The 9,473-nt window shown below is 35.6% G+C and overlaps 2 protein-coding genes across 3 annotated transcripts; one reads left to right on the forward strand and one right to left on the reverse strand.

Moving 5' to 3' along the window:
* The first annotated feature begins 572 nt into the window (after positions 1-572).
* On the forward strand, positions 573-3,214 carry LOC115949587 (squamosa promoter-binding protein 2-like). The gene is made up of 2 exons (XM_031066868.1): positions 573-1,139; positions 2,474-3,214. The coding sequence occupies exons 1-2, from the start codon at positions 739-741 to the stop codon at positions 2,706-2,708; spliced, it is 636 nt and encodes a 211-aa protein (XP_030922728.1). The 5' UTR covers positions 573-738; the 3' UTR covers positions 2,709-3,214.
* A 784-nt stretch (positions 3,215-3,998) lies between these two features.
* On the reverse strand, positions 3,999-8,456 carry LOC115950810 (isocitrate dehydrogenase [NAD] regulatory subunit 3, mitochondrial). Of its 2 annotated transcripts, none has more exons than XM_031068062.1 (4): positions 7,737-8,456; positions 6,804-7,031; positions 6,027-6,105; positions 3,999-4,815 (listed from the first exon to the last, which is right to left on the reverse strand). In XM_031068062.1, exons 1-4 carry the CDS (start codon positions 8,241-8,243, stop codon positions 4,541-4,543), a joined length of 1,089 nt encoding a protein of 362 aa, XP_030923922.1. In that variant the 5' UTR covers positions 8,244-8,456; the 3' UTR covers positions 3,999-4,540. The 2 variants fall into 2 exon arrangements, with proteins under 2 accessions (XP_030923922.1, XP_030923921.1); XM_031068061.1 differs by having other exon boundaries at positions 4,002-4,815; positions 6,804-7,043; positions 7,737-8,453.
* Between the last annotated feature and the right edge of the window lie 1,017 nt (positions 8,457-9,473).

The raw sequence follows: 9,473 nt of genomic DNA on the forward strand, positions 1-9,473 counted from the left end.
GTATTTTTGTTATTTTCTGCAATGCTAAACACAAGAAAATGTGATTTTTTAATATTTGTTTTCAAAGAAACAAAGGTTTTTTTTTTCTTTTTTTGAAGTCAAAGCAATAGGATTGGGGGATGGAAGAAAGTGACTTATTAGTTTTCCAACTTGAATGGTGATAGCGTTTTGGGAGAACAACAAGAAATTAAAGTTTTTTTTTTTTTTTTTTTTTTTTTTTTGGTGGTGGTGTTGGTGGTGGTTTAAGCAAAATTTATAAAATAGTCTAGTTTTAATTTAATTATTTAATTTGGTGCTATTTTGAAGTTCATAGGGAATATAGCATTTTCTTTGAAATTGTATTTTAGAAATGCAATTTCAACAATTAAAAATATTATTTTCAAAACATAATTTTAAAAAGAAAAATTAAATCCCCAAATAATTTCAAAACAGTATAAATATAAATAATAATTATTAAATTTATGTATTTTCGTTTTCTTTATTTTATTGGTGATAAAGTTGATACTAAAAACCCCTACTTTCAGCTCACACTGTCCTTGAAAAGAGTCCCGTGGGGTGGGCCTCGATCTCAAGCTCCCTATTGCTTTAACATCATTCCTCTCCTCTCTCTCTTCTGTCTGCGGTTTCCTTTGTCTCTTCTCTTTGTTCTCATCCCCAAAGTTCCCAACTTTCCCAGAAATTTCTTTCTCCGTAAAGACCCCAAAACACTCTCTTCCTGTGGCACTTCGTAACCTCTCAATGGCCAAAAGACCGTTCAAGAAAGAACAAGAACAAGAACAAGAATGTTCTGACCCTTACGAAGATGGTGAAGAAGAAGTAGAGTACACTAGGAAGAAAGTGATGATAAGGGTAGTCTCAGCTAGGCAGAGAATGAGCTCATTGGTACCCTTAATGAGTTATAGTAGTGATAGTAGTAGTAGTAGTAGTAGTAGTAACACTAGTACTAGTGCTTGTTATGGTAATATTATTGGTGGTAGTGATGGCATTGGCTCATTACGTTGCCAAGCTGATGAGTGTGGTGTGGACTTGAAAATGGCCAAGACGTACCACAAGCGTCACAAGGTTTGTGAGCGTCACGCCAAGGCTGCTGTCGTTTTAGTCACTGGGATTCGCCAGAGGTTTTGCCAACAGTGTAGCAAGTAAGTATATGTTGTTATATTATTATATTAAATTTATTTCAAAGTTTGCACTTAGAAATTAAGAAGAGCATGGTTAATGTGTTTTTGTAATGCAAATGTCAAATGGGTATATGTTATTTTTCTTTCTTTTTTGTTGAATTGCTAATTGTAGTGAATTGGGTGCTCCTTTTTTTCTTCTTTTTTTTTTTTGAATGTTATGTGTTTGATTATTTAGTTTTATTGACCTTTTCTGGTTTGTGATTTTTTAGTTACATTGAGGCATTAAAAGGATGACAATGTGATAGCTCAGTCTAAAGATTTAATAATAAGTGAATTGATCTGCTTGCTAGTTAATCACAAACTTGCAATTTTAGTCGTGGGGTTTGAGTTTTTAGTTTAAGCAAGTCATGAATTGTTGGTGTCTTTTGCTGAGCTATTTACCTTGTGTTACAGATAGTGTTAAATTACCAGACCTGATTAATTTGAACAAGTTTTGGGATTTCACTGTAACTATTACTCTAATTCATGCTTAAACTGAAACCTTGCTCCGGTTATGAAAATTAATGTGAGCCTTAAGAATGAAGATAACAATTGATTTTCTTCTAAAACCATTAAAAAAAATGTTACTTTCAGATAACAAGTAATTTTTATTTTAATAAAAGTTGTCAGCAGTTGCAGCGCAACAGCCTGAGTCCTTCATTTGAACAATTAAGCATCAAAGTTGTGTAACCTTTTATCTTAACAAGAACATTTTGAAGAATTTGTACCATACTTTCAATTTCTGTGACAAAAAAAAGGAAGTACCAAAAGGCATCTTATATGTTTCAAGATCATTTATGACAGCTTGATCTGCAACTCAAGAATCTGTACTACTGCTTTTTTTTTCCTTTTAATCTTGGCTGAGGGTGCGAATAGGTTGGTTGTGTTCAACAAATAGAAATAATAGTATTATAAGCCGATGTTAATCTAACCGGTTGTCATGTAGATTCCAGTAGTAGTGTTAATTTTTGTTTTTCAGTTTGTTTCCTTGGTTAAGTACCTTAGTATTTCTGCTATCCATGTCTCAGCGTTTTTGTGAAATTCAAATCACTTAAAGAAGCTGGATTATAAGTTCAATCTTTCCTTCATGTGTCAGAATAATAGAAACATTTGCCTTTTGATTTTCCCTTAGAGAGCATGACTTTAGATCAGAATAGAATGGAATAAACGAATTTATGTGGCAAATCCTAACTAATTTATCGAGGATCCATAGCTGACCCTGAAAATTTGGGATTAAGGCTTTGTTGTTGTTGCTTTTTTCTTTTCTTTTTTCCCCCTACAGTTAAGTATATGATTGGGGTTTGAATGTGGTCCAGGTTTCATGAAATTTCACAATTCGATGATACCAAAAAGAGTTGTCGGGAAAAGTTGGCTGGTCACAATGAGCGGCGGAGGAAAACCTATGCAGACCTTCAGGCAGAGAATAAACAAAAACGACCAACTTCAATTATGGGTGGTGGCTTGCTGAAAGCCATGAGGTATTCAAATTATGGTGAAAAGAGTCTTCCAGGGAGCCCCAATATGAAGCATTGTCGAATTAATTTTAAATGACTGCAATTAGCCTTTAACTTTGTATTGATAAATGCATCAACCATTCCTCATGTATTCTCAACACCAACAACCACAAAGCCTTTTAGCGCCAAAATTTTGGGGTTAGCTATGGATTCTCGTGTGTTCTCTTTGATTGGAAAAATGATTATTTTTTGCCTCAAGGAATTGAGCCTACTCAAAGTCAAAGGATACCAATATGTACTTCGAGCCTAGAATTGCAGTTAAGGTTTATGCCATAGAATAGTTAGTCTTTCTGTCTATCTCGTTATTGCCTCCTGTACAAAGTTAGTTTATGATGGCATCTTGGGTTGATATCATTAATGGGTAATTGATGTTCTTTCCTTTGGAATCAAGTTGGTTGTTTATATAATTAGAACCATTTTGCTTTCTTTGTAGTGGCTTCTGCAGAGCAGGCAGCGCCTGTGGCCTTGTAATGTAATGTGAAAAGTACTAGAGTAGATCTTTGCATGTATTCGTGATTTATAACAATCATCTTTGTTTATCTTGCACTCAACGGCTTGATTTTAAGTCAGAATACTAATTAAAACAATCGATCGTTTGGATATTCCCCCCTAGCCTAGGCTGAACTTCTGCATCATTCCAATTTCATGGTATGTCCTCAAACTTTCATTTTTCAACTGGAAACTTTGCCTTCATGTCCCTTGTTTATGCGCAATCCAATCAATTAAGAGTCCAATTATATTCTATTCAATCTAACCAATCCTATCTTGCATGTCAAATGAGCCCTTAGGCTCTATTTTAGGGATCAGAAAACTTACATATCAGGCAAGGAGGCTCTTCTGTTTTTTAGATTGTCATAAGGCCACTTCCACTTGAAGATGCTCCAATTATTAGGATTTGAACCTGGACCAAAAGGTACCAGTTGAGCTTAGATTGTCATAAGGCCACTTCCACTTGAAGATGCTCCAATTATTAGGATTTGAACCTGGACCAAAAGGTACCAGTTGAGCTACAATGCTCTTGGTGCCACACATTCAAAGTTGAATGCAAAGAAAGCTGTCCCTTCGAATAGCACAGTAGCGTCCAGATGAGAAGACCTCATTATTGGAAAAATATCCATTTCCATCAAAACAAAAGTATCCGTATCTACATTCTCCTGTTGAAGTTTCATTTTTGACAAAATGATAATATTACCCGCATCAAACAGCCCTCACTCCGACTGCACATCAATAATTATAGAGAAATAACTAATTCATTCGAGATTTTCAAGAATAAACTAAAAATAAACATCTCCTGTACTTGAGAATAGTATCAGATTCTCAATAAATCAAACAAAGACGTCACTACATTCTCAGGCATCCCCTTCTTATACAACTGGACTGGAAAGAATTTGGACCTCACAAACCAAACACCACGTAAATACAATTAGAACACACAGCTGCTTTTTACATTCTCTATATAGTGATTCATACAATAAATTTAGCAGATGTGTCATGAATAAGATTAGTAAATGTAATAGAACCATTTCTCCAGTCAACTTTTCCCAGATACCATACTTGGCCCTGATATATAAAAATTAGAATACACCTGAGTTCATCACATCAGAGAATTGAAGTATATGATCACATTCTGATTATCTTCCCCTCCAAAAAACACCATTTTTCATGCTAAAATTGCTATTATTTAGACCCAAAAAATCATTTTAATAGTGATTAAGAAGAAAATGAATCTAAAATATTTATGAAGATGAGAAATAAAGAATACACGCAGGTAAGAATTCCCTGCTAAATCGCAAAAACTGTTTAGCAGCGGTGGTAACAAGTATATTCTCAGTCAGTCCAAGGCAGAGGTGGACACGAGTATGTTCTCAATCAGTCCAAGGCAGCTAGGACTGCATCAACAACCTCCTGGGTTGTGCTCTGTCCACCAAGGTCTCTTGTTCGGTACTTGCCCTCTTTAATTACTTGTTCTACAGCATTTTCTAATCGATCAGCAAATGAAGGGAACTGGAGATGTCTCAGCATCATGGCAGAAGAAAGAAGCAGGGCCACTGGGTTTGCTTTCTTTTGCTCCAGTAGTTTGTCATTGCCCACGTTTCCTGCCGAAGCGCCTTGCTCAAAAATAGCATGATCAGCCCCAACATTGCCTGCAACAGTATCCATAATTGGTCAATCACAAGTAGGCATGCAGCAAAATAATATTGGAACACGTGATGTAATATTTGTTTTTCTGCATGTGTGGACTGATTGGTCGAATGCTTCTTGGTATAGGGTTTCACTCTTATAACCACACTGATATAAATCGCACTTTCTCCTCCAACAATAATGGGATAGAGGATGAGGTCATTACCTCAAGATCCATTTGGCGTGTTTATTAACTTACCAATTAAAAGAACTCTGAAAAGAACAGGATGACAAAATTCATCTCTTTTAATGCACAAACAAACGAACAAAGAATTTGACATAACTAGAGTTTAAAAAAGAAGATAATCAGCCAGAATCCTTTTTTTCCTTTACATTTTAGTAGGCCTACAAGAAATAAGTACATATTGCATAAATATGCTCATGCTTTACTTGACTAACAAACTTGAATAGTATTTGCCCTTATCTTTAAGAGGGTTCATTTGCTCCACTCGCTGTCTACTAAACAAGCTTTAGAAAATTTTACAGAGTGTAGGTGGCTCTAAGGGTCAAACTAGGGTTTTGGTTTTTTCCAAATACAAGTTGAGCTGGAAGAGCTTCCAAGTACAGTTTGGTAAGCATTATCATATGTTTTTGAGCAATTGCTGAAGGAACAATATTTTTCAAAATAAACCTTCGGTTTAGAGAAAGGGAGGGAGGGAGGAGAGAAACTCCAATATCATCTTTTGTTTCTGTTTGTTTCTTTTTCTGTCTCGTGAGTAAATGATAATTTCCATGTATAAGTATCTAAAACAAATGCCAAGGGCTATACAGCCTATACTTTTTTTGATGAACAGGCTATACAGCCTATACATGTATTAAGAAAACAGTCTATACATAATCTACACCTTTGAAAGCAGTTACTGCCTACAATGTGCAGGTACTGGCACATTACATTTTTATATAACGAATGAACCTATTGATGGAGCCAACTATGCACCAGAAACTTATGAATTGACTGTTACTGCTCTCCTCTCCAATCTTAATTTGATGGAGATAAGCTCTCTCTCTCTCTCCTCTCTCTCTCTCTCTCTCTCTCTCTCTCTCTCTCTCAAACACACAGGAAAAAAAATTAACTTGACGTGGTTTGTAGGCAGCCTTACCCCCAATTTAATTGAACAGAAGGCAACATATAAGAATATGTGCTCTGGAATTTTTAAAATATACACGGGCTTACCTCCTGGCATGACTCCTGTGCCACCAGCAATACCAGCTGCTGTATTTGCTACTAGATTACCATAAAGATTGGGTGTCACCTGCAAAATTTAAACCAACCTGCATCACCTACAGAATCCTTTTTGCTCGTTGATAAAAAAAAAGAGAACAACTAAAAAGTGTCAAGATAATCAGACAACATTTGCAGAGCGGAAGAAAACCATAATCAATTCAGTACTTACACTCCTGTTGCATTAATTCTTCTCATTTGAAAACAATTTAAAAAACACCTAGAGTTCTTATCCCCCTCTATAAACACCATGTAACACAATAGCTATTTCGAAAACATTAATAGATTTCATGATCTAACCCCCCGAAAACAACTTCACAACTCACAATCTTATGGCTTCCTTGATGGCTCAAAAGATGCTCTGTTTTAGAGGGAACCAGAAGACCTGAGTAGAAAAGTGATACATCACACCAGCATATCCCTACACATAACAGTACATCCCTATCTTTTCCACCAGCTTTAATTTTCAGTTAATTTCTCTTCCATAATTACCTTGATCACATATCACCAATTAAACATACACAATAAACAAGAAATTCTACACCAATAAGATTTAGCCAAGGACATGGGCTTCTTACAGCAGGTTTACAATTAACGAATGCCAATAGACATATACAGCAAACAAGCATAGACGTATTGCGCACTATTCTATAAATATTTATAAAAATATGAAGAGGGCATCCAAGCAAGCCCCATCTAGTATTATGTGAATGTAGTGGTTTCACATACCATGACATCAAATTGCTCAGGCTTTGAAACAAGTTGCATGCAGCAGTTGTCCACAATAATCTCATTGTACTGGATCCCGGGATATTTTGTGGCAACCTCTCGACAAGATTCTAAGAATAGACCATCAGCAAGCTTCATAATGTTTGCTTTGTGCACAGCAGTCACTTTCTTTCTATTGTTCAAGTAAGCATACTCAAACGCATACTGAGCAATTCTCTCTGAACAGAACTTCGTTATCACCTAGCAAAAAAATTAGCATGAGGCACAAACAAAACTCCCAACTATTTAAAAATAGAGCAATGCCAGGGAGGCAGGGACAACTTTTTTCACAACTTCTTGAGGTGACAAGTTGTAATAAGTGCAACATCTTTTCACGTGGGCGCACCACTAACAACAATTTTCTCAGGAGTTGGGACACGACATTTTTCACAACTACTATTGTAGACTATTATGATTAGAACAACATCACTTTTATCTGAATTTACGACTGACACCACTTTTATTATGTACCAATTTAGGCTATGTCATGACAAGAATATTGAAAACATGTTTTGTTCTTATACTAATTGGAAGTTTTGTGTCACAAGGCTTATTGTCCTATAGTTAAAAAAGTCAAAATTTCAAATCAAACTATTAGGTAGGCTTAATTTTTTATTTATTTATTTTTATCACATTCATAAATAGTAATAATAAATAAATAAAATCAATCTCATTCATAAAAAATTAAAATCAATAAAAATAAGATTTACACTCCTCTACAAAACTGTAACAATCTGAAAGTGACACAAAGTTTCTATCATTAAAACCTATACTTGAAAATGAAATAGCTCTCAACTAAGCTCAACACAGTCAAAATTAAACCAATAAGAACTATTACGAATCGAATTCAAACAATCAAAACCTAGAGAGCTAAAAAGCATTAAACGAAAATACCTTAAGGCTTTCAACAACGCCAGGAACGACCTCGTGTTCGAGCCCTGAGTACTCGCCCTCAGTGTTTTCCCTAATAACAACGATATCGACGTTCTCGTGGCGCGTGGGGAGTCCAGGTAGGTTGAAGCAATTGACGAGCGAAGCGTAGAGATCGAGCTCCTTTCTCAGCTGCATGTTCAGCGAGTTGACTCCACCGCCCATCGGAGTAGCTAGTCCTCCTTTCAAGCACACCTTGTTCTTCCTGATCGAGTCCATGACTTCCTCGGGGACTCTCTTCATGTCGCCGTGCACGTCGTAGCGCTCGAAGTAGATCGGCGCGTGCATCGCCTCCATCACCTGCTCCACCGCGCCGGTCACCAGAGGTCCGATCCCGTCGCCCGGGATCAACGTCACGGCGCGCGGAGCTCCGTCGCCGGGTCGGGGCATGTAGGTCACGGATCGGGTCTGGTTGAGGATCGGTGAGTTCGAGAGGAGTTGTTTTAGAACGGGTACGGATCTTCGGGCCATTTTGGGTCCACGGGTTCGGGTTCTCTCTCTCTGTTTGTGTGTTTGAAAGGCTGCGCCAAATGTAAGCAGAGAAGAAACAAAGAGAGAGAGCGAGGAGTTTACTACGAATTACGACACTTAGTGGAACTTTATGAAATTTATTAGGAGTATCTATTTTCAGAAAAATTAAAACTCACGAGAAAAAAATGGTAAACAAAAATGTCTCCAGAAATATAGGACATCAATGCGGCGTTTTGGAATTTCATATGTGGATGGTGGTCCAATTATTGACTTTTTTTTTTTTTTTTTTTGGTCTATATAAAAAAATAAGGAACCTTTGAAATTAGGGGCAAAAACCCAAAAAAAAATATATATTGTTGAAAATTTTTAACTGAATTACACTTCCAAACTTTATGTTGGTTTTATTTATTTATTTTTTGGTTAATTATGTTTAAAAGATTTTTATTTTGTGCCTCATGTTTGAGGTTTTTTTTTTCAAAGTATTCATCTTGTGTATTATTGTGGTCATTAAATAATAAATACTACCATCTAAATTCAAAATTATTACGAAATTATTTCAATTTATAAAACTATGTCATTTTGAATATTGTTTAATCCATGTCAATTCAGTTTAATTATAAATTATAAATTTTTTATCATTTTATCTTTTTTTAATTTATTTCCTTTTTCTATATCAAAATACTTTACATTGTATATAAAACTTACCTTCATTGAAATCCAAGCATACCTAATACCGCCGTCATCTTCAAATGCTACCATTTTGTGATGACAATTTGTTGCTGACACAATCTCAAAGATATAATAAGTGATGACTCTGAATTTTGGACAATGATATGAGTGACGATTGGAATTTGCAGGTGGTTGGCTAGTTGCCACTATCATCTTTGAACACTTACACTTTGTAGTTTTCCATAGTGAAGAATGAGCAGATTTTTTTTTCCCTAAAATATGTTTGTTTGCTTGCTTTTTTGTGGTATTTATCATTTTATGGGCGTTTGAGAATGGTATTGTAGAATGTGTTTGGAGTAGGTATTTGGTTGATTTGATAAGTGGTTTTGGTGGGCTTACAAAGATTGGTAAGTTCTTTTTTTAAGAGGGAATATATGTTCGACTGCAATGGAAGTAGAGATTCAAATGGAAATTAAATATAAAAATATTGGTTTCACTTAATATCACTAATGAAGATTGACATGAGGACAAAATTGAAAACAATAACATACTTGTTGGATG

The sequence above is a fragment of the Quercus lobata genome, chromosome 6 (assembly GCF_001633185.2).
Source record: "Quercus lobata isolate SW786 chromosome 6, ValleyOak3.0 Primary Assembly, whole genome shotgun sequence".
In the NCBI taxonomy this organism is placed as follows: Eukaryota; Viridiplantae; Streptophyta; class Magnoliopsida; order Fagales; family Fagaceae; genus Quercus; species Quercus lobata.